General features: G+C 36.0%; 9 protein-coding genes and 2 non-coding genes across 11 annotated transcripts; 7 read left to right on the top strand and 4 right to left on the bottom strand.

Annotated features, from left to right (window-relative positions):
- Nucleotides 1-17: 17 nt before the first annotated feature.
- KAFR0Ftrna11P lies at nt 18-127 on the bottom strand. The gene is made up of 2 exons: nt 91-127; nt 18-54 (listed from the first exon to the last, which is right to left on the bottom strand). It is a non-coding gene; the product is annotated as a tRNA-Pro (tRNA).
- An 862-nt stretch (nt 128-989) lies between these two features.
- On the top strand, nt 990-3,377 carry KAFR0F01500 (uncharacterized protein; the record flags this gene model as incomplete). The annotated part of the gene is made up of 1 exon (XM_003957833.1): nt 990-3,377. One exon carries the CDS (start codon nt 990-992, stop codon nt 3,375-3,377), a length of 2,388 nt encoding a protein of 795 aa, XP_003957882.1.
- Nucleotides 3,378-4,304: 927 nt separating this feature from the next.
- On the bottom strand, nt 4,305-5,153 carry PRP21 (Prp21p; the record flags this gene model as incomplete). The annotated part of the gene is made up of 1 exon (XM_003957834.1): nt 4,305-5,153. One exon carries the CDS (start codon nt 5,151-5,153, stop codon nt 4,305-4,307), a length of 849 nt encoding a protein of 282 aa, XP_003957883.1.
- A 178-nt stretch (nt 5,154-5,331) lies between these two features.
- Nucleotides 5,332-7,695, top strand: RCY1 (Rcy1p; the record flags this gene model as incomplete). The annotated part of the gene is made up of 1 exon (XM_003957835.1): nt 5,332-7,695. The coding sequence occupies one exon, from the start codon at nt 5,332-5,334 to the stop codon at nt 7,693-7,695; it is 2,364 nt and encodes a 787-aa protein (XP_003957884.1).
- A 992-nt stretch (nt 7,696-8,687) lies between these two features.
- On the top strand, nt 8,688-8,786 carry KAFR0Ftrna17K. Its single transcript has 2 exons — nt 8,688-8,725; nt 8,750-8,786. It is a non-coding gene; the product is annotated as a tRNA-Lys (tRNA).
- Nucleotides 8,787-8,992: 206 nt separating this feature from the next.
- ECM25 (Ecm25p) lies at nt 8,993-10,813 on the top strand (the record flags this gene model as incomplete). Its single annotated transcript, XM_003957836.1, has 1 exon — nt 8,993-10,813. One exon carries the CDS (start codon nt 8,993-8,995, stop codon nt 10,811-10,813), a length of 1,821 nt encoding a protein of 606 aa, XP_003957885.1.
- Nucleotides 10,814-10,974: 161 nt separating this feature from the next.
- ACO2 (aconitate hydratase ACO2) lies at nt 10,975-13,356 on the bottom strand (the record flags this gene model as incomplete). The annotated part of the gene is made up of 1 exon (XM_003957837.1): nt 10,975-13,356. One exon carries the CDS (start codon nt 13,354-13,356, stop codon nt 10,975-10,977), a length of 2,382 nt encoding a protein of 793 aa, XP_003957886.1.
- Nucleotides 13,357-14,392: 1,036 nt separating this feature from the next.
- On the top strand, nt 14,393-17,038 carry PHO90 (SPX domain-containing inorganic phosphate transporter; the record flags this gene model as incomplete). Its single annotated transcript, XM_003957838.1, has 1 exon — nt 14,393-17,038. One exon carries the CDS (start codon nt 14,393-14,395, stop codon nt 17,036-17,038), a length of 2,646 nt encoding a protein of 881 aa, XP_003957887.1.
- A 498-nt stretch (nt 17,039-17,536) lies between these two features.
- UBP12 (putative ubiquitin-specific protease UBP12) lies at nt 17,537-21,052 on the top strand (the record flags this gene model as incomplete). Its single annotated transcript, XM_003957839.1, has 1 exon — nt 17,537-21,052. One exon carries the CDS (start codon nt 17,537-17,539, stop codon nt 21,050-21,052), a length of 3,516 nt encoding a protein of 1,171 aa, XP_003957888.1.
- A 169-nt stretch (nt 21,053-21,221) lies between these two features.
- On the bottom strand, nt 21,222-22,223 carry ELO1 (fatty acid elongase ELO1; the record flags this gene model as incomplete). The annotated part of the gene is made up of 1 exon (XM_003957840.1): nt 21,222-22,223. The coding sequence occupies one exon, from the start codon at nt 22,221-22,223 to the stop codon at nt 21,222-21,224; it is 1,002 nt and encodes a 333-aa protein (XP_003957889.1).
- A 1,145-nt stretch (nt 22,224-23,368) lies between these two features.
- Nucleotides 23,369-24,811, top strand: CDC6 (AAA family ATPase CDC6; the record flags this gene model as incomplete). The annotated part of the gene is made up of 1 exon (XM_003957841.1): nt 23,369-24,811. One exon carries the CDS (start codon nt 23,369-23,371, stop codon nt 24,809-24,811), a length of 1,443 nt encoding a protein of 480 aa, XP_003957890.1.
- Between the last annotated feature and the right edge of the window lie 123 nt (nt 24,812-24,934).

The following is a 24,934-nucleotide window of genomic DNA, read 5'->3' on the forward strand; positions in this document are numbered from 1 at the left end:
TTATTCAAAAAATAAATGGGGCGAGCTGGGAATTGAACCCAGGGCCTCTCGCATGTTTGTGATTTATTTCCCAAGTGTTTCTTAAGAATCGCCCAAAGCGAGAATCATACCACTAGGCCACACGCCCTATTAAGTTGCGTTTGTGTTGTAGCCTACACTTGGTAATGACAACACTGAACTCTAACGTGGCACCACAACCCAGTGACGAAAGGGAAGATCAGAGAAGGTTCCTTGTATATTATTAATGTTATTTGTGTTCATATTATGAAAGGCCAGTCAAGATAGTGAGGTAAATTCTTATTGATCGGTGGCTATACCGAACAATGCTCTGGTTACATATAAAATAAAATATAATTCAAATAATATACAGTGAAACAACTTTGAGTTAGATTCATTAAGTCACTAAGTTGTCATAATTATCATGCCATATTTGTTTCATGTCAATACATTCTCGTGTTTGTTTATCACGCTAAGTTTATTATTCAATTTTTCTAGAGCATTCTAAATTTGTCATTTTAACCATCAAAACATTGGAATGTCAGTATAATGCCATTTCCAACATACCACACATGGTTAGTACGCTTATTTATCCATGGGATGGTTAGGTTAAGAAATTGGTTGCAAGAAAAAGACTTTGTCAAGCAATCAGCAATATTGATACCGTAAAACATTGTAAAACAACTACGGAAAACGTAAAAAACATGAATAAAATCTATGAAACAAAAAAACTAAACAAACTAACCGATGATACTTAGAGCTCTGAATCCGCCACCAATTCTGAATCCGACGCCAGCACTAAATCTGACCTCAACTCCGAACCTGGCACCAATCTTGAATCTGTCCCACCTGTATATACGATAGCTGGGGCCAATGAAGACCTAATAACCACGACCTGCCCTGAGATGAAGCATTTTGGATTAATATAGTCACCAACGATGACACTGCTGATACTACTTACACGAATCCGCCCAGATGGCTAAAAACGAAATATGCGAGTACCATTTCGAATGGCCTGTCCCCCTAGAACGTCCAACCACTCCAACATTCCGACACACTCGATTGAAATTAAACCAGATACCCGTTTACCACAACTACAACCATATAGGGTCATCCCAAAGATGGAACGAGAACTAAATGATATTATAGATGATCTGCTAGAAAAAGGGTTCATTTCACTCTCGCGGTCATCATGCAGTTCTCCAGTAGTCATGGTCGAGAAAAAAGACGGTACTTATAGATTGTGTGTTGATTACAGGGCATTGAACAAGGCCACAATATCAGACCCATTCCCACTACCAAGAATTGATAGCCCATTAAGCCGCGTCGGAAATGCCAAAATTTTCACTACGCTTGAGCTGCATAGCTGCTATCACCAAATTCCCATGCACGAACCAGATAAATTTAAGACAGCCTTTGTTACACCAAATGGGAAATATGAATATAATGTCATGCCATTTGGATTAGTGAACGCCCCTAGCACCTTTGCTCGTTACATGGCAGATCTCTTCCGAGATCTTAAATTTGTAGCTGTGTACCTTGACGATATTTTAATCATTTCAGAAACCGCGGAAGAACATTGGCAACATCTGGACATGGTCCTAGGTCGTCTGGAGCAAGACGGTCTTATTGCCAAAAAGAAAAAGTGCCACTTTGCCACAACTGAAGTTGAGTTTCTAGGTTATAATATCGGAGTTAACAAAATCGCTCCTTTGGTTCATAAGTGCGACGCAATAGCAAAATTCCCTGTACCCTCAACTGTCAAAGAGGCACAGCGCTTCTTAGGTATGATCAACTACTATCGCCGATGCTCACAGATGTCAAAACCAATCCAGGATTTCATAACACAAAAGGTTGTGTGGTCTTCTCACCAAGACACTGCCTTCAACCGGTTAAAGGAAACTCTGACATCACCGACAATTTTAGTTCCCTTCCAGCCTAACGCATCTTACAAGCTCACCACAGACGCTTCTAAAGATGGCGTCGGGGCTGTCCTAGAAGAAGTATCTGGTACATCTATTGTAAGTGTTGGATACTTCTCGAAATCCCTACCAGGAGCACAAAAGAACTACCCGGCGGGCGAACTTGAATTACTTGGCATTACCGAGGCCTTACGACACTTCCGCTACTTATTACATGGTACGCACTTTACATTACGCACAGACCACATTAGTTTATTATCCCTACAGAATACAAAGGAACCAGCACAGCGTGTACAACGTTGGCTAGACGAACTATCTGAATACGAGTTTACACTAGAATATTTAGCCAATCCCAGGAATGTTGTAGTAGATGCTATATCTAGAGCCGTGTATACTGCCACTCCTAACACCCTAACTACAAAAATCGACCCAAGCAAATGGATCGATGACTACCGGTCAGACCCACTCTGTGCCGGTGCCCTGCTTTTCCTGGGCGAAATCGGCTCTACTGACATGACGAAAGAGAATTCATCTGCCTTTCATAAATATCAAAAGAAGGTTCGCCTCTCACAACAATTCCGGAAGCACTTTTCTGTTACTGCCGGAATACTATACTACGATACTCGTCTAGCAGTCCCTCTGCTACATTCCCCGGATATTATATTTTACTATCATAATCACAATTTTTATGGTGGTCATTTTGGTACTAACCCTACCGTTGCAAAAATTATTCCCCTCTACTACTGGCCACACCTAACTCAAAACGTCAAAACCTATATTCGGTCTTGCCTACAATGTCAACTGGCCAAAAGTCACCGACCTAAGACACAAGGACTTTTACAACCATTACCAATCCCAGAGGGACGATGGATGGATATATCACTGGACTTCGCCTCTGGGTTCTCGCTTTCCTACTCACAAAATGGCATAATTCTCATCGTTGTAGACCGATTTTCCAAAAGAGCTCATTTTATTCCAACAAAGAAACCCCTAGATTCCGCAGGAGTAATCAACCTCCTATTTAGACACATCTTTGCTTATCATGGGTTCCCACGAACTATCACTAGCGATCGAGACATCCGAATGACGTCATTCCTCTACAGGGAACTGACCGACCGACTAGGTATAAAACTAACTATGTCATCCGCCAACCACCCACAAACAGATGGCCAATCTGAACGGACCATCCAAACCTTGAATCGACTCCTAAGAACTTACACTGCACGAGACCACGGGAACTGGGATAAATATTTGCCGCAAATCGAATTCGTTTACAATAGCACCCCAACCAGAACGTTGGGTAAGTCACCATTTGAAATTGACTTAGGATACCAACCGAACGAGCCCATTCTGCGGACAGATAACGAAATTAACGCCAGAAATTTCAATGATGTCGACATGACTAAACACCTGAAGGCAATCAGTATTCAAACAAAGGAAGTACTAGAACAGGCATAAATAGAAATGGAGACAGCGAACAATGACAAAAGATCCAACGTTCAATTACAGCCAGGCGATTATGTTCTCATACACAGGGATGCATACTTCAAAAGAGGTGCATAGATGAAGGTACAATCATTATATGTTGGACCTTTCAAAATTGCGAAAAAAGATAAACGACAATACCTGTGAGTTAAACTCGGGTTGGAGAATTTCCACACCATAGAGAAATTAAGGTTTTGATATGCTTTTAGCTATAGTCACACGGTCAGATATATTTCCGCCATTTCTGATCCTGATTTCGAATACAGACAAGCCGTGCTATATTTCACCCATTATTGTCTGCCCTTTTACCGTCATGAACATACAATAGTTTTTTAAAACTCTGGGACTGCTGAAATCTTTATAACAATGAGTCTGCAATGGCAGACCACACACTAAATGCTGTGCTCGAAAGTTTGCGATAGTTATTCTGGATTTTCATATGTCGTACCAAAAATTTTCATTAGAGGTGAAATTGCAAATCACGTAGTTATATGTGGCGAGCCCCGGCATAGATGACTCCGATTGCAATATTGAAGTCGAGAATGAGCGTCATTCCATTCATATATGTTTTATACTACTTTCATACAGTTTTAGATTAATAAGACGGAAGAGTGACTCAATAAAACGCAGGGCCTGAAGCTTGCTCGGCCAGTGCTACCCGATTCCCACTTCTTGACACATATTTATTTTTATGTGTTTCATTTGATATTCATGCGATGCGAAGTGGGACATCAATGTCATATAATATCCAGTTTGAGTAGCCTTGATTTGGCGTTTTCCTCAGCACTTGCTCCATCTCGCTGAAATTATAGCCTCTCCCCGTTGAAGAGCATCATGTCGTCTTTTTTGCGGCTGTCATAATATCGTTAGGAATAGGTGTGGTTCATCGTTCCATATCATTCATTTTTTCATCTTTTTCTTTTGCAGTCTAGTTTCCCCTGCTTCCTTGACAATAAACTTCTTTTTCCTTTTCTTTGTTTGACTATTAGCTTCAGATTCTGTAACGTTGTCTGAGGCTTTGCTGAAAAAAGCATTTATAATTGGTTTATTGTCTGTTATTTTTAGTCTTGAAAGTTCTGAGAAGTCCAAAATGTTCGTTTTCTCACAAGGTTGTTCGGTGATCTTATGAAATTTTGACCAATCAATGGCAGTGAATCTTACTTTGTAAAACTTGCCTAACTTAGCATTTTTCTTTGTCATTTGTTTAATGTATTCGTTGTACTTAGCCCTTTCAAAGCTTCTTGTTAATATACCTTGCCAGCTGTCTAATTTTTCAATCTTCTCACTTCTCTGAATTTGTTTATATTGATTTACAAAATCAATGAATGTTGAATGTAACTTGTGTTCTTTGTTTAGAAACTTGAAAGTGTCGTCCTCTCTTGACTCACATCTCAGCAATATCTGATCCATCAGTACATCGTAACTCTTATCTTCTCCGCTCTGCACTACTACAAATTCAGCTGTTTTCTTGATAATTTCAATATCTTCTGCAGGAATATTACCAACTTTATCGTATTCACTGAAAACAAATAAACCGGGCTGTTTCGGTATATTCTTGAGGACATCACTCGTACTTGTCCCCTCTAGGAGAGATATGTAATGCTCATAATGTTCATTTTCTGGCCTTATAAATGAAAATCTATCGCGAGGATCGTTTAGCAATTTTGCTTCAAACTCTCTCCCATTAGCCTTAATAAAACCAACAGTCTTTTCAATATTTTTCTTCAATTCTTCGTCAAGTGACTCCATAATCGATATTGACACCTAAGTATTGTGTGAATACTTGCTGTTTTATATTATCGATGAGGTTATGTTTTTTGCAATTTGTATTTTTCTTCAAAGAAAAATAAAGAGCAGTAATATGTCAATTTTTTAAAATGCACATGGCACTAAGTTGGTAGGAATCTAATAGGGTCATACGCCTACAATGGAGGGTCTCATACAAGTGGAAACCATAGTGCGCACAATTGCTAGAAATCTAGACACAGGAGATTACTTAAATTTCAAACGAATAAATAAGCTCACTTATAAGGACCATTTGAATAATGAATTTGATGATCAATATTTCACAGCAAAATTGCGATGCTTGGGGCTTCAGCGGTCTGAACTAACGAATAATAACCTAGTAGATAACGCTACTATCACTTCGATAAATATTTTTGATGAGATTAAAACTTTTAAGGAAGGGAATTCCCTGGAAACGTTTAAGATTTTTTATAAAACTTTCAATACCTATTGCAATAAACTTTCAAACAATAATTTATCCAACTTTTTTAGTGTCAAATATGATAGTGACCCTTATTTACAGATTGTAATATTACAAAACATTGAACTCTACATCAATTCTATCAGGGTTAATGATTTCAAGTCATTTACTGAAATTTATAACGCCCTCAACATATACAAAAACCTGTTTGTTACTTCATGTTTGAATGAAATGGAAATTAAATATAAAAATAAAGAATATGATCAAGTAGCCAATTTTTTCAAGATCCTGTTCAAAGCCAATGAAGATAACGTCGCCATAGATTTTTATAACTCAAAAGTTGAATATCCTGTGGTTACCGATATAAATCCTGATACAACAAGCTGGGATGAGATGTTTTTGAATCTTTTATTCGATCCATTGAGAGCATTTGTCAATGAGCAAATTACTTTGATCGATAAACTTTTCGATCTCAACTACCCTATGGTAATAACGTTTTATGAGAATTTCGTGCAACAAAGTTTGTTAAACGTTATCAATTTATTATTAAATGAAGAGATCTGTACTAAGGATTTTTTTCTCGAGAAGTTTCCCCAAATTTATTTCAAAATCATTGATAAGTTTTGCAGTACCTTAACTGAGTCCAGAAACTCAAAACTTGTAGATGATAAAAAATCATTTCGCGAGCTTCTTAAAAACACCCTTAATGTATACTTGGAGCCAAAAATTTTGAACTATTTGAACCAATCGACAACAAATTTTGAACAAAAATTAAATAATCAATTCAAGAACTTTCAACTTGAGCAAAAGGATGACATTATCAAAAATAATCTATCAAGCATTGGTGAAACGCAGGTTTCGAATAGTGATAGCGTAGAAAATAAAAATGCTTTCTTAAATTCCTTCTCCAAAATCTTTAAACTTTCAAAATTGAGTACTAAATCGACTCAGACCACATCAGTATCTCAATTGAATGATAAGTTAAACAGTTTGGTTAGTAAAAATTTTCAAACCATTAAAAAATTTTTAAATTTAGAGCTATCTTTCAATATTATTCAACAGACGCACGATCAGATAGAATTATTTTTGAAATTCAAAGATACTGATTCAGATTCAAATTTGAATCTCTATATCAACTCGAGTTGTGAAAATATTTTCAAAATTCTGATTGACACACTGAATGAAAATCACATTAGACCAGCATTCAGGAACGCAATTGCTGTTCTTGAGAACTATAATCTTGATGAAATGGAGTCGATTGAGCAAGAAAAGAAGGAACAATCCTTGGAACCCCTCGTGAATTTTGCCGAATTGATAAACACGGGGGATATAATCTTACAGATGATATCTATCTTCTACAAAAATGAAATATTACGCAGAAAAATTATTAGTGATGATAGTTCTAAAGAGGAGCATAGTAATAAAGCAATATTTCTGCAAAATAATCTCATTCAAGCCAAAAAAAAACTTGAGACAACTATAGATAATTTTGTTGCCAATGGTCTAAATATTGGGATAAACAGATTGATTGATCATATTCACCACACTTTTAAAACCACCCAGTTACCAACTGATTATTATCCTGGTAATAAAAATGAATTAACTTTGGAAATTAAGCCAACATTGTGTTGTACAAAAGTCATATCAATTTTAGATAGTCATTGCTTTCTTTTAAATGGGGCAACTGATAAGGGTACTATTGATGTGTATCAGCAAGAAATTGGTAAAAGATTTTTCCAAACTTTGGTAGAACATATAAAGACACAAATCATCTCAACGGAAGGTGCAATATTTTTGATTTGCGATATGAACCAATATTATGAATTTATAAATAAAAAATTGAGACAAAAATCAATCTTGCCATATTTTAAAGCGCTGAAAAATGTCGGTAATTTATATTTAATTGACGGCAAAGATTCTAAAGAGCTGGGGAAACTAATTGGTGATTTGAGTAAATTCGAAGGTATTTTTTCTCAAGAGGAAATTTATGAATTTGTGCAGAGACGACAAGATTGGCTAATTGTAAAAAGAGATGTGGAAAAGGTGATGTATGGTTTAGGAATTAAGGATTGTGTTGTTATGTAGAAAGGGTATATTGATGTAGTGCCTTTATATATTTTTTTACGATTTAGTTTTTTACTCTTCCGGCACAATTGCACAATTATATGGTTCAAGGAACCAAACGATAATTCGAAAACTCAAAAAATACAAAATACTATTTAAGAAAGTAAAATACTCAATTTTTTAAAGAATTTAATAAATACAGATCTTCTGCATACTTTATTCAGGCAGAAAGGCTTTTAAAACCTGTGGAATTAATTAGAACCCACCACAACCCATAATCCCAAAAAAAACCAACCTGCTGGAAGCTACCATTCTCAACGACGCTATGCTTCTCTAAAAATAGCAGAGTAATTGAAAATCCTTTTGGATCAATTGAAACAAGGCTGAATGAACTATCGACCCAATGTAGTTTTCCATATCCGCCAGCAAGAATAGAGGCATATTAATGTCCGCTCAAAATAATGCATAAAAAATCAATCGATTTTATAGCACTGGGTTTTAAGTTTGCTTCAGAAATAAAGGACATTTTAGAGCCAAGTGTACGTGATTTTGATGGCTATTTCTGTTGTCCTAACAAAATGATACTAACTCAACATTATTGTAAGTTCAATACGGTAACAAGACAGATAATACAGAGAGAATATGACACGGCTTGTGTATATTCTAATCCAGGTACAGAGAGCTTGGAAATCGATCTGATCGTATAACTATAGCTAAAAGCGTATCAAAAGCTCGTATTTTTAATATATAAAATTATAAAGTAAAATAAAAGATTAAGAACAAATACGACGAAGAATTCCTTTTTATAGTGTGGAATTCTTCAAGATGACAAAAGTTGCGTCTATGAAAAGTTTTCACTAATATTCAACCAAATTCAATAATGTGAAATATTTAGTTTAATAAATTGTACAGCGGGTGTCTAGGTTTTGATTCTGGGAAAACAGTGACACAAACTTAGAGCTTAATGTTGTAGTTCCCCAGTTTATGCTACAACAAACATTCTTGAGAACTCATCCTTGTTAGCTCAGTTGGTAGAGCGTTCGGCTTTTAAGCAATTTTACGCTTAAGCAAGGATAACCGAAATGTCAGGGGTTCGAGCCCCCTATGAGGAGTTCTTATTTTTTAATTTTTCCTGACATCTCACAGAATATGTTTTTGCAATTGTTTTTTTTTTTTCATCATACATAATACGCAGCTGCTCGAAGATTACAGATCTCAAATATTTCTGCAAAACGTGATACTAATCTTTTTCTTTGCTATCTGTTAATAATTTCGAGTCAATTGTGGTCATTTTGGTTCGATAGTGGAATATTACAAAATGACTATAGATGTTAATGTTAATAACATCTTCTTCAAATCATACTCTAAGGATCCAAATACAGGCCATTCCATCTATGTGTTCGATTCCACTTATTTACCTGATCCCGAAGAAATTGGTAATGACAAACAGGTTTATGAGTTACTTATTGATGAATTGATGGATACTTTATTAGCTAAACTGCCACTATCGCCTTATTCCCTAGTGGTATTTTCTTCTGGATTTTCTCAGAAGAAAATTAGCTGGATTTTTGGTATAAAGATGTTTTCAAAGATCCCAAAAGAATTAAAATACTATTTACAAAACACTTATATTGTCCACGAATCTTTTTTTATTAGAACCGTGTACCAGGTGCTTTCAAATGCTATGAATATCAAATTTTTAACTAATTTCACAACAAAATTTGGTGATAGATTAGAAATTAATTCTACTGAAGAGTCATCGTTTTCTATGGTTCATGTCCCTGATTTAACTACATTGTCTCATTTAATCGATATAACGCGATTAAGAATATCTTTGAACGTTTATCTCCACGATTATGATATTAACGAATATATCGATGTCCCGTCAGATTATTTGAATAGGCTGACAGATATTTCAAAAAGAAAGTATAGACAACTTATCTTTGACAAGATATTTAAAAAGTTGTTATCATATGCACCTAAGACAGAACTGATTTTCCAAAGACCAGGATCTTATAAAAAAGTCAATATTTTCCTCGATGTTATAGAAAGAAATAACTATATTGATCTATCACAATGGGATATACACTCTATCGGTACCGTTTTCTTAAACTTCCTAAAGAATAAGGCGAATCCATTGATACCGATCAATCTGATTCCATTACCACTGGATAACGATCTAGACTCAGTGTTCGAAACTTTTGTTAAGATGATGAATTTTAATGGTTATTATCATTTATTCCGAACTATTTTTCCACTATTTTTATCCATATTGAAGACGTCCGATATAACTAAGCACACTAGCACTTCTTTAAGTAAAGCATTGGCTCCAGCTTTATGTAAAGAAAAAATCTCAATGAATAATGGTGATAGATTAGCCATTGGCGCTAGATATATTAAAAGTATTCTGGAGCATTTTGATTCAATAATAGAAAGGCTTGAAAGTTCACAAAGACCTGGAAGATCAGTAACTAAGAAACCATCATTATCATCTTCAAGAATTAGTTCACAATCTCCTCTCCAAGTGGATCTTCCGCCAACATTGCCAAAACCAAGAAAAGCAAGCCCAACTAAATATTCTTCAGATTCAAACAACAACATTTCTAGTCGCAACAGTAGTCCTAGTAGAGTGCCTAGTAATGATAACACCAGTCCAATAAGGTCGTTCTCAAGTTTGAGCTTGTCTGAAAAAGAAAGCTTACTACCGCCACCTACCCCAATATCCAATTACTTATCTCTCCAAGGCAAACCATCGACATCTCCTATATTGCCACTGAGAAATAAAACCTCTATACCAAATTTAGCATTACGCATTGGTAGCAGTGATTCTACCACCATACTGACTTCCCTAGATGATAAAGATGACGATTATGTTTCAGATGTGAACTCTTCCAGTAATGAATTCGATCCTGTAAGAGAAATAATTACTGATACTTCCACAACGGTGCCCTTAGCAACAAAGATAAAAGACTTCGATAAAGAATTAAAAAAAGAAAACAACAAAAGCAGATTGAAATATCGACAAAGGCTAAGTTCTCAAAAGAGTCGTTTTCTGACCTTAAAATACAAGATACGAAAGTTAGTAAAGTTAGTAAACTTGCTGCTCTTTATGAAGAACGTCTTCAAGGTCTTCAAGTGATGAACGAGATTAGGAGTTCGAAATGATCAAATTTTATAAATATACACTGTTTTTTTAGATACTAGCATACCATTTTCCGTAGTCGAATAAATACCATTGATTTTTAAAATTAAATACTTAAATATATATGTTTCAAAGATGCACGAACATCCTTTTATGCATTAATTGTTCTTTCTTGATTCTGCCTCTTTCAATTCCTTGATATAGTTAATAGCTGAACCCGCTTTGAAGAAGTTGATTTGATCTTTTGACATAGTATGCTTGGCTTTGATTACAAATGAGTTGCCATCACGCTTGGTAACCTTGATGTCTAGAGTTCCCCCATTATTCCCATCCTTCTCAACCATATCTACTAAATTTAGAGTTTCGATGAGATCACCTGATGAAATTTTATCATAATCTGCTTCATCAGCAAATGTCACTGGTAACATACCTTGCTTCTTAAGGTTAGTCTCATGAATTCTTGCAAATGACTTTACTAAAATCATCTGGCCACCCAAAAATCTAGGGGATAATGCAGCATGTTCTCTAGCGGAACCTTCACCGTAATTATGTTCAGCAAGAACAGTCCATGGCCTATTCTCATTCTTCCATTTGATCATCAATCCAGGAATATCATATGGTTTACCATCTATATCATAAACTTTGTTCACTTCACCAGTTTCTTTGTTTTGTGCTCCAATTAATGTATTGTATGAAATATTTTCAAGATGGCCCTTGTATTTCAACCACACACCTGCGGCAGAAATATGATCAGTAGTACATTTTCCTTCAACTTTCAAAATTACATTTGTTCTAAGCTCTTTACCGTTCCATGGCTTGAATGGTTCTAGCAATTGTAAACGGTCAGACTCAGGGTTGACACTAATTTCGACTTCATTGTTTGTTCCCTTCGAATCTTTTTCAGGATAGAATTCTGATCTACCATGCTCGAACCCTCTGTTAGGTAATTCATCACCCTTTGGTGGATTAAATTGGAAAGTTTGACCATTTGGCAAAGGAATTGTGTCAGTCAATGGATTGAATTGAGCATTTCCAGAGAATACCATGGCAGTGACAATTTCAGGCGATGTTAAAAAATTCATCGTGTTTCTGTTACCGTCATTTCTTGCTCTAAAATTTCTATTAAATGATGTGAATATAGAATTTGTCTCAGTAGAATCAGGCGGCATGTCATTTCTTTCCCATTGTCCGATGCATGGCCCACATGCATTACTCAAAACAATTGCACCACTGTTTTGTAACGTTTTCATTATACCATCTCTTTCTAAAGTAGCTCTAATTTGTTCAGATCCTGGAGTAACATAAAATGGTATCTTAGGCTTTAAGCCAGCCTTAGAAGCTTGGTTTACCAGATCAGCCACACGACTCATATCCTGGTATGATGAGTTAGTGCATGAACCAATCAAACCAGAAGAGATCTTTTGTGGCCAATTGTTCTCTTTGGATGTTTCTGCATATTTGGAGATTGGCGTTGATAAATCTGGTGTGAAAGGACCGTTAATATGGGGCTCTAAATCTGATAAATTAATTTCGATCACGTCATCATATTCTACACCAGCATCGGCCTTTAAGAAACCATGTTCATTTAAGGCAATATCTGCCGCATCAGCTATTGGCTTTCTATTCGTGGCTATTAGGAAACGTTTATGAGCGTCTTGATATGGAAAGATAGATGTTGTTGCACCAACTTCAGCACCCATGTTACATATAGTTGCCAACCCAGTGCATGATAAAGTCTTGACACCTTCTCCGAAATACTCTAATATGAAACCAGTACCACCTCTAACGGTTAAGTCACCGACAATCTTAGTAATAATATCCTTTGGCGAACTCCATCCATTCAATTGGCCAGTTAGTTTGACACCCATTATTCTTGGAGCTTTCAATTCCCATGGGGTACCAGTTAGAGCGTCCACTGCATCAGCGCCACCTACACCAATAGCAATAGCCCCGAGACCACCCGCATTGGGTGTGTGTGAATCAGTACCTAACATCATTAAGCCTGGTGCACTATAATTTTCTAGTACGATCTGATGGATGATACCAGAACCTGGGCCCCAAAAGCTGATACCATATTTTTTAGCGCATGATTGCAAGAAGTTAAAGACTTCGGAGTTGGTACCCTTAGCTTGTTCAAGATCTAATCTTTCACCTTCTTTACCAACAATCAAATGATCACAATGAATCGATGCGGGCACGCTAGTTTGCTTCAACCCCGTCGTTATAAATTGTAAAAGAGCCATCTGAGCCGACGCATCCTGCATAGCCACTCTATCAGGAGATAATTTCAAATACTGTTTACCACGGATAGCAGATGGATCGGATATAGTAGCAAAGGTCTCTTCTGGATCAGTTAGATGCGAATAAAGGATTTTTTCAGCTAAAGTTAATGGTTTGTTACCTGTGAGCTCTCTTATCTTATGCATATTTGTCAGAAGTTTAGAGTAAGGAGGAATTATAGATTCTAACCTTTTGGGCACATTAATATGCTTGGCAAGACTTGCCATATTTCGTCTTATAACAGTTTTTGCTGATAGCATTACTGAGGATACTTTGGTGATAGATTGTGTTCTAGCATCTTGGGAACAAGAGCAAGAGAGTTTTTACAACGCTTCTATATTGCTTATATATAGCTTCCACATTTAGTCCTTTCATTTCTTTTATTATGGTATATGTCATAAACTGAATCAATTCCACTGGAAATGAGTAATCATCTCTGTTGCAAAAAGCTGAATGAGACATCAAAACAGAGAGATCGAAAAATCCCATGGAAATCTCCGATGCTATGTTTTTTCCACTCATCTTGATGAGTTTACCCGACCACAATTAGAATAACTAAAAAAAACCGAACAACAAGGAACGGCCTTTAAGATCAGTTTTGACTCACTAAAGAACCCTCTCAATATATAAAGCTTACAAATACTGAAAAGTTCCATGGAAGGTACCTAAAAAACAAACACGCTAAACTTAGACTGTATTTCTTCCACCCCAAATATTTCAGTAAATGTATTCCCATGCTCGACCGAAATTCGCATTTTCTCTCTTCTACTAGGGTGAGGATGACTGATTGAGAGAGAAGGACAACCGTAATGGTGCCAAACACCGGTCTATCCCTCTCGACTCTTCTCTTCTCGTTATCAGAAATGAGAAAAAACCAAGCCCTCGAGCAAAAGGCACAAAATGACAAAAGAAAAAGGAAAAAGAATGACTGACGAGGCCACGTGCCTAATAAGAAAGCCCCGAAGAAACAGTCGTCGGCTTTTTTGTATCTTCGGTTCTTTTTTTTGGCTCGATTTTGTGCGTCGTTTTCTCTCTGACGCAATGCTCGATGCCCCACTCTTCTTCAATGGGCTCGAGAATCGCAAAGAAAATGAAAAAAAAAAATTTAATGGGAAATCGTTCAGTTTCTTTTTCTCCTGTTGTTTGCTGACGAGTAATAGTACCAATCTGAAAGTCTATGAAATGGGTATATATATTAGTAAATAACTTGTTGGTTTTGGAAGTCTTGTTTTTTATCTTATAGAAACGTCCAGCTCTCGCTCCTACCAGAAACTGCACCATACTGATAAATTATCAATGAGATTCTCACATTTTCTCAAATACAATGCCGTTCCAGAATGGCAAAATCATTATATGGATTATAATGACCTGAAAAATATGATATATACTTTGCAGACTGATGAATTGAAATCAGAAACTGGTGCTGTCTTAGATGATACTGTATCTAATAATGATGAGAAATTCAACAACCTTGCCAAGAGATTCAAAGATGCCTTTAAGAGAGGTAGAGCAAACAGCACGAAAAATGATGCTGTTATGGTAGAAACCGTCGAATTACATGACCTCAATGAAAATGAAGATGTCAAGAAAAAAAACTCTTTGAAAAAAATTCGTGGTAAATTCTTCGATTCAAGAAGTTCATCCATATCCAGCGAAAAGACTCTCTTTAATACTTACGATTCCTTTGTGAATAGTTTGACCGATGAAAAACTGAAAGTTGATGATTTTTATAAGAGAATGGAATCAAAATTTTATGAAAAGTTCGAATCTTTGATTCAAGATTTGGAAAAGGAAGGTGTTTCCCCTCGTCGTAGTATCATCGATACTAATGATAAAAATACAATTTCATCAACGACTAATGCGTCTGTAAATGTTTCTGAATCTAACCATACTGAAGAAATAGCCATTGAAGGTGACGAAGATGACGAGGATGACTATGTCGATTATGACGAATTCGCTGATACTCCAGAAAACACCGCATTATTGAACTACTCTGAATTCAACGTCAAGTCTCAGAAGAAGTCTATCTTAAAACAATCTATCACCAATCTTTATATTGATTTGGCACAATTAAAATCCTTTATCGAATTAAACAAAATGGGATTTAGCAAAATTTGTAAGAAAGCTGACAAAGTTTTAAGATTGAATATCAAAGCTGAATTGATTGAAACTGGTGAATTTTATAAAGATTGTTACATTTTCCAAAAAGATACTTTCACTATCCTAAGCAATAAAATTTCAAAATTAATTGAATTTTATGCCATCATCACCGACCATGCTTCCAACATTACAATTGCTAAGGATGAATTAAAATCCTCTTTACATGATCATATTGTTTGGGAAAGAAGCAATTCATGGAAAGATATGCTAGGTTTAGTCTCAAGAGACGATGCCATTGCCACAGATTTGGACATGAATGATCATAATCTCTTGGGCAAATTACAACTAGAATATTTCATCTATCCATTACCCTTTACAATTAATTTCGGTTTCACTAAATACAATAATTTATACATACCAAAGTTATTCTTTGGCTGGCAGGCGTTCAAGATTGCATTTATCATTCTCTGCACTGGTATCTTGTTGGGTGTCAAAACTTTCAATGATCCTGCTCAACATCGTTGTATGGCTTTAGTGGAATGTGTTGCATTTTTATGGGCTAGTGAAGCTTTACCTTTACATATAACTGCATTTTTGGTTCCGCTACTTGTTGTTTTATTTAGGGTTTTAAAAAATGATGATGGAACAATCATGCAAGCAAGTACAGCATCATCAACCATTTTAGGTGATATGTGGACATCTACTATTGTCATTCTTCTAGCAGGTTTCACTTTAGGTGAAGTGTTGGCACAATATAATATTGCTAAGGTGGTCGCCTCGTGGTTGTTAGCAGGTGCTGGTACAAAACCAAGAAACGTTTTGCTCGTTGCCATGGCCGTTGTCTTTTTCCTCTCCATGTGGATTTCTAATGTCGCAGCCCCTGTTCTGACTTACTCTTTACTGCAACCGTTATTGGAACCACTTGAAAGTGATTCTCCACTTGGTCAAGCTTTGATTCTAGGTGTTGCAATTGCTGCTAACGTTGGTGGTATGTCATCTCCAATTTCTTCTCCTCAAAATATTATTTCAATGGATTATTTGAGTCCTTACGGTATTGGCTGGGGTCAATTCTTTGCCGTAGCTCTACCTACAGGTATTATTGCTACGTTTTTCTGCTGGATCTTACTCTGTTTAACCTTCAAAATCCATACAACTAAGATAGAAAAGTTCGTTCCAATTAGAACAAAATTCACATTAAAACAATATTTTATTATATTCGTCACAATTCTTACAATTATTTTGTGGTGTGTTGAATCAAAGCTCCAAAGTAAATTTGGTTCCTCTGGTCAAATTGCAATCATTCCGATTGTAGTATTTTTCGGAACTGGTCTTCTATCTACTAAAGATTTCAACTCTTTCCCATGGTCGATTGTTTTGTTAGCTATGGGTGGCACAGCTTTGGGTAGTGCTGTTTCTTCTTCTGGTTTGTTAGCCACAATTGCAAGAGCCTTGGAACAGAAAGTTGAACAAGATTCTGTTTTAGCTGTCCTTTGTATCTTTGGTGTCTTAATGTTAGTTGTTGGTACTTTTGTTTCCCATACCGTTTCAGCCATTATCATTATCCCATTAGTTCAAGAAGTCGGTGATAAATTATCAGATCCCAAAGCTGCCCCTATTCTTGTCTTTGGTTGTGCATTATTAGCATCTGCTGGTATGGGTCTGGCCTCATCAGGTTTCCCCAATGTCACTGCTATCTCGATGGTAGATAAAAAAGGTGATAGATATTTAGATATGTTAAAGTTTATTCTGAGAGGTGTTCCATGTTCATTGATCGTCTTCGTTTGTGTCATCACAATTGGTTATGGTATCATGTCAAGTATTCTTCACGGCGTTTCAACTTGAAGTTATAAGGATCACTGTTTCTCAAGCATTCTGTCATTTTTCGTCCTATATGTACTATACTCTATATATTTTTATTGTTACCCAAATGAGGACGAGGGACAAGATAGTTTTCCCATCCTGTGTATAGCATTATATGTAACTCATCCATTTCAATATTATTCTAAGAACTTAATGAACATTGCCCTACTATATCTGATCTTCTGCTATGGTAAGCTCATCTTCCTACCTAAGGCGAAATTATTGAAGTTTCGGAAAATTTTCATAACACCGGGCCCATCTCTTCAGCTAGAAGCATCAACAAAAAAGTTGTGAACAATTGAATGCAATCTGGCATTGACGTTAGTTCCACTGGACCTGAATCCCAGGAATAAGGTAGATCAAAAAGGTTTCCTTCCAATTTTGTATATTTGCATCCTAGACTGGCATCTCAGCGCTATTCTACCTTATAATTTATAGAAAAAGGTATACTTGCTAGAAGTTGATACTGATCAAAAAAAGATGGCTGAAGAAAAAGATGTTGAAATGCAATCTGAACAGGGGGACGTGCAAATACTAGAGAGTTCATTTGATGAAAGTCTTGAAGTTGAGGATGATACTCAGGCTAATGTTGAACTTGAACTAGAGAACAGCGAAGAAGCCTCTAGTGATCCAGATGAAGTTGTGAAAGACCAGGAAAACATTAAACTTCTTAATGAAAGGAGACAAATTGTATTGGACCTACTAGAGCAATATAAGGTAATTGCAAAGGAGGGTGACAAAGTTTATATTATACCGAAATTTTGGTACGACAATTTTTTCAACGAAGATGTTACTGATCCTGAACTTCTGGGCCCAATTGACACGACATTGATATGCAGAGATTATGATAATTTTTTTTTAAAGGATTACGATGACTGCCCATATATATCTGTCCCGGAATCTATATTTCTCCAACTAGTTGAATGGCATGGTTTAAGCTCCAATTCAGAACCTGTCCAAACAAACCTGGTACTAGACGAAGCAACAAATACATTGATCACTGAATATAATAAGCTATTTTACAGAGTACAATATCTGATAGATCCAAACGAAAAACCATACACGCGTAATACTAGAAATGCCAATAATATTAATTTTTTTACCATATCAACTTTGTCGACTTTAACTGAAGCTGCCAATAAAGCGTTAAATATTTTTTTCGAGCTTGAGTCTAATCTGAATATAGACTCTACTTCAGTACGGATATGGCTTGCAACCACCAGTATGGAGGAATCCATCCATAAATCGAATTATCTGTTGGGACCAATCGATTTCTTATCGTACCAACCAAAGATACATGTTACAAAAGACTTGTTTGGAAAACAATTGAGAGATCTAAGTACCACTGGTGGTAATTTTATCATTGAAGTGAAACAAATTGATAAAAATTATCATTGGGTTTCGAACTATTTTAAATACAATGATTTCCATCATGCCAAAGGAACGATGGGCCTATCAAATTTGGGAAACACCTGTTATATGAACTCTGCACTACAGTGTTTGGTCCATATCCCACAATTACGGGACTACTTTTTATATAGTGCTTATGAGGCAGAACTTAACACAGATAACCTAATTGGGTACAAAGGTTATGTAGCGAAGGCCTTTTCTTCACTCGTCCAAAATTTATTTGGTGATACCATAACTAAGCAAGGTACCAATTCCTCATTTGGACCGAATCATTTCAAATCTACAGTTGGTCATTTTAATTCAATGTTTTCAGGATATCTGCAGCAAGATTCACAAGAATTTTTGGCATTTCTATTAGATAGTTTGCACGAAGATTTGAACAGAATAATCAATAAACCCTCGACAGAAAAGCCATCGCTTAAAGAAGGAGATGATTATAATGACCCTGCCGTTATCAAAAGCTTAGCAGATGAAACATGGAAAATGCATTTACTGAGAAATGACTCCGTAATTACCGACTTGTTTGTTGGTATGTATAAATCCACTTTAGAATGCCCTGAATGTACAAATGTCTCGATTACATTTGACCCTTACAGTGATCTAACCCTACCATTACCAGTGGATTCAACTTGGTCATCAAAGGTTAGAATTTTTCCTCAAAATTCACCACCATGCATACTAGAAATTGAGTTATCAAAAAATTCTACATATCAGGATTTGAAGAACTATGTAGCTAAATGTGCGCAAATGGATTCTGAAGACTTATATGGTTGTGAAGTTTTTAGTTATCAATTTTACAATAATTTTGAATCCGCAGAATCAAATTCACAATTTTTGCCCTTGAAGGATCTAATTTCAGAGTCTGACGTGGTTGTATTCTATGAACTGCCAAGAACCGCTGAAGATGATGTCATCGTTCCAATACTGAATACAAGAATCGAAGAGGGTTTTAATAAGTCTCATTTATTTGGTGTTCCATTCTTTATCGTACTTTCCCAAGAAGAATTGAATAATCCTACCTTAATCAGAAATAAACTAGAAAAACTCTTTATAAATTTGAGTGGTGGATTCATTCAATTCCCTTCGACTTGTGTAGAGACACCAGAAAGATCATTGGATATGTTCCCATTACTGTCTGAGAAGTATTCAGAAGTTGCTCTTGCTACTTCAAAAGGATATATTGAAGAGGTCTTGAAGTACGCAACACCAAATGTTGTTGATGCTATAGACTTCTTTGAGGTTAAAATTTTGCAAGATGTCAATGAAAAACTGCGCCTAGAGTCGGAAGATGGCAAATTCTGGACGCCACAGTCACATATGAACCTGAATAAAATAAAAGCAATTAGTACTTTTGTTAGTCCTATCATAGCAGATATCTACAACTATAGAACTATTAGTTCTAATACTGCAAAAGAACCGACTGATGAAGAAGCCAAAAATGAAAATAAGGAGGTTGAAGAGGAAGAGCAAGAAGAGGAAAACGATGAGGAAGAACAACAAAAGGAAAATCTTGCTGACGTTCTGAGATCGCATAGCTTAATTGTCTGTGAATGGTCACTAGAATCTTCCAGGCTGGCATTTTCGGAGGAGAAGGTGATTAATTGGGAAAATCCAGGAGTCTTACAAAATGTAGAACTAGAAGAATTGAAAACACAAAGAGAAGTAGATGGGTCCGATAAAGAAATCACTTTGAATGATTGTTTGAATCTATTTTCAAAACGGGAAGTGCTTGGATTGAATGATTCTTGGTACTGTCCACATTGTAAAGAACACAGACAGGCCTCTAAAAGAATTCAACTATGGAATACTCCAGATGTACTTCTAATTCATTTGAAAAGATTTGAAAATCAAAGGTCATTTAGCGATAAAATTGATGCTACAGTGAATTTTCCGATTGAAAATCTTGATATGAGTCCATATTTAGTCCATAAGGATGATCCAAGGGGCACGGTATATGATTTATATGCCGTTGATAATCATTATGGTGGATTAGGCGGTGGTCATTATACTGCTTACGTTAAGAATTTCATTGATAACAAGTGGTATTACTTTGATGATTCTAGAGTTTATGAGACAGACCCTGAAAAGAGTGTAAGTGGATCAGCATATCTATTGTTTTACTTAAGACGTGGTTCTAATGAAAGCGGTGGAAGTGAACAATTACGTGAATTGATTAAAAAATCGAGATTCGAACATGAGCAAAAAATAAAGGAAATAAAAGATAAACAGGAGGAATTGTACGAAACCAGTAAGACGAGCGAAGAGGACAATGAAGATGAAGATGAAGATGAAGATGAAGATGAATATGAAGATGCCATTGAAGAGGCAGAAGACCAAGCGTCATTAGTTAATAGAGATAGTTTTAAGACGGTACTAGTTGATAAAGAGCACAGCAATGAAAGTTTTGAAATAAGGCATATGAATGACGATGACGGATCTGGTAGGCGGAAGATGAGATTATTGAATAAAATCTACAAGACAGAGTCATTGACGAAATCTGAGTCCACATCACCCATACTCCTGTCACCAACAGAGCCAGGCAATGTAACTGATAAAAATAGTTTGCCATCTGATAAATCTGAATAAGATCTGCATGTTGTTTAAAATAGTTACATATATATATATATATATGTATACTAACGATTTATTTGTTTGTGAGTATACAATGAAAATTAACAAATCTAATAAATTTTTCTGTAATTGATAGGTCGTGAAGAAAAGAATGGAAAGAGAAAGCGGTAAGTGTATACCCAAATCACTTTCTTTTTCTCAAACGCTGAGAAGGTGGGCCTTGAATCTCATCTACGCCAGATGAAGCAGCTATTTCTTCGGCAGCTTTCTTTGCTGCAGCAGTTTTCTTGATACCTCTACCTCTGTAAACTTCCATGTAGAAAGCGACGAATAGAAATAAATATGATGTAATTATTGCACAGCCTGCGAAGACTGAAGTTGTAGAACCGGTGCAATCACCACAATGAGGTAAAATAGGCATGAAAACGTAAGCCAACTTTTGATAGAATGCAAAATAAATAAAAAAGATGTCAATTATGAATTGTATAATTTGTAATCTTGTGACCCATTCTTTCCACCAAACTCGCACACCTCTAGCGGAAAGGAAGTAGTACCAGTACATTATGACATGGACTGCCAGGTTCAAAGTGATGGGAACCCATGAGATGACAGTATTACCTACCAGTTCTGTGTAACATAATAAAGCGGTAGCGCCGTGATGGTACGTATGTAAGAAAGTTAATTTCTTATGTTTCAACACTAAAAAGTAAGTGTCAATAAATTCCATGAACTTGACTAAATAGTTGAGATAGTATAGGGTCATCATTGGTTGTGTCCATGATTCTATGTCGCAAATGGCTGAATAGAGACCTTTATAGTAGATAATTGGCAGTATCTGTTCCAGCATCAATACAAGTAGAACTAATGAAGCAATAGTGAGGAATAGATTATGCAGTTGGCAAAGAAAATTCAATTTGAAGGGTTTTGTGTTTCTCAATAGTTCTCTCCCACCGAATATAATGACATAATAGGATGCAATGACCAATAAGACGGTGTGCAGATCACTTAGAGGCAATTGACCTGGAACAAAATCGAATTCTTTTGGAACGAATTTATTAAGTGATATGAAAGTAATAAATTCATCGAAGTTATCCCATAACGACATGTTAAAGAATGGTTTTTCGACGTTAGGGATGTACTCCAGTAATTGAGGGTATTTTTTTACCACAGATTCGAGAAAAAACATCTAAGAAAACAAATAAAAAGGATGGAAACAGACTATAGGGTCAATTGCAGGAGTAGCTATGTTCTCGTTGCGAATCCACTTCAGTCGAGAACTATTACTGATTTAAGCCTTATATATAAGATCTTCGATACTCATCAGAAATTGCAAATATGCCGTCAAGACTGCATCAGTAGCAATTTTCGCCATTTAGAGAAAACTCGGGCCCAGAGAAACGGGGAAGAAATCCACGGAACTTGCAAATTTCAGGGTTGAGAAAACGAACCATATTAGGGCTTGTGGCAATGATGGCCCGGTTCGGATCGTTTTGGTCGGATAGAGAGGGTTTACGGAGAAAACGGGTCGGATTTATATCGCAACCCTACTTTTTACAGTACCGAAATGCCCTAATAAAGATATGTAGTGGTTTATGCTGCTATCTGGAAGTATGTAGATTAGCGAGCTTTACGTGGCAATGGTTGATGAGTGGTACAAACCCCATGCAACTCCGTAATATAGGAATAACTCTTGATTTTGCAATCCACAACAGCTACGCAAGTATTATTAAATGTCCCCACCAAGCTGGCACACATATGGTCTCGTAGTGACAAATCCGTTACCAGGTAGTTAAATTGATCTATACATCATTAACTTGTAATAAATATGCTCCGCTGCAAAAATCATCATGTGACATTTTCTTGCCGAAAATGGCTGGTCCCGATTGACACTTTCCTTTTTAGGAACTGTGAGAAGTTCCTCAATCCGGACATCGCATAGTAAAAACCGGCCTGGCTGGGCGAGAATTCCCCTTTTAGGAAACGCACGCGTAAAGAATTCCTGAAAAATTTCATGCGATTAAATTAGTTAATACGGACACCAAATTGACCAAGCTGATCTTATTTCCCAATACGGAATGGTAATTGACGCGTACCGCCATGCTTCTTAAATTAGAGGTAAAGAGTATATAAAGATGATAGTCAAGTATCATAGCTATATTGATGAGATAATGTATGTCATTCAAATAAAAAAGGTAAGTATTCAAGAAGATAATAATAATGTTGGCTGAAGGACAAATAGAACTAGAACACATTGAGACACCAGCTCCTTTGGGTGAAAACATGATGCCAAGTACACCACATAAGTCAAAGAGATCTTATACTGAGACTGGCATGGTGACTCCTTCCAGATCTGTTGATTCGAAGAAAAGATTAAAATTAAACGTCACTCCATTAAAAGAACGTGAAATTAACGAGCCAATTACTCCCAGTTCGACGCCTTCAAGGCTCATATTCGGTAAAGAGTCCATATATTCTAGAACTAAGTCTCTTCTTCAGAGATCAGCTGCTGTTACAACAAATTCTGGTTTCCTCGTCAGTAGAAAACAACAATATGATGAAATAATGAATTTCTTAGATACAAATGTCATGTCTCACCAAAGTAATTCGTTGTACATCACGGGGCCTCCAGGCACAGGTAAAACCGCTCAAGTCAGTCAAATAATCAGCAAAAACTTCTTACCTTTACAAGCACCGAGAGTTGCAAATGAAATGGAATTACCAAAAGACCTGTTAAATACTTCGTACTTTAAGTTATCAAATGGCAAAATAGAAGCTGTGGCTTTGACATCCATCAACTGTATAGCACTCAACGATGCTTCCTCTATTTTCAATAAAATTTACTCTTCTTTCTCCAAAGTAAACAATACTCCAGTTAAAACAATGCAAGATTTACAAAGATTCATGGAATTGTACTCAGAAAAAGTAACTTTTGTCGTTGTCTTAGATGAAATGGATAAACTTTTACGTACTTCAGTGAATGATACTATTGCAACAAGATTAATCTTTGAGCTTTTCCTCTTGGCTAAAATGCCAAGTATAAATTTCCTATTAATAGGTATTGCCAACAGTCTGGATATGAAAGATAAATTTTTGTCAAGATTAAATTTAAGAAACGACCTATTACCAAAGACTTTAATTTTCCATCCTTATTCTGCTGACGAAATGTACAACATTGTTATGAATAGAATCAGTATAATAGAAGATGACTGTATATTTAACCCTATGGCTATAAGATTTGCTGCCAAGAGATGTTCAGGTAATACAGGAGATCTCAGAAAATTATTCGACGTACTTAGAAATAGTATTGAAGTTGTTGAATTAGAATTAATTGCATCAAGGAAAAAATCAAACAAAGAATCTAAATTAACAAAAGTGGGAATGCAACATATCGCAAAAGTCTTCAATCAAGTGTTAAATAGTACGTCAACTAGATCTAGAATGAACAAGTTGAACATGCAGCAACGTGTGATGCTATGTTCACTCGTGCATAGAGAAAAACTAGACATCTTCCAAAGTCATATTTCAATGGATGATGCTTTCGATTATTATTTCAGGTTATTATCCAAGAAGGATGTTTTAAAACCATTGAAAAGAAATGAGTTTTTAGAAATGTGTAACACTTTAGAAACGTGCGGTCTTGTAACGATAATATTTGGTAAATCAAATGGTAAGACCAAACATACTGTAAAATTAATCAAAACCAATGTGGACGAAGCTGAGTTCCAGGAAGAAATCACCAAAATCGACCTATTGAAAAACTTCATGCTTATTTAAAGCACTTTCGTCTAATAAATCGTCATATACAATCCATATAGATAAATATAATATTCATGCATAATTTTTTTTTTCTATTTTGCTCTGACATCAGAATCCCGCTTGGAAATATTTCTTTCAAAA

The sequence above is a fragment of the Kazachstania africana genome, chromosome 6, assembly GCF_000304475.1.
Source record: "Kazachstania africana CBS 2517 chromosome 6, complete genome".
In the NCBI taxonomy this organism is placed as follows: Eukaryota; Fungi; Ascomycota; class Saccharomycetes; order Saccharomycetales; family Saccharomycetaceae; genus Kazachstania; species Kazachstania africana.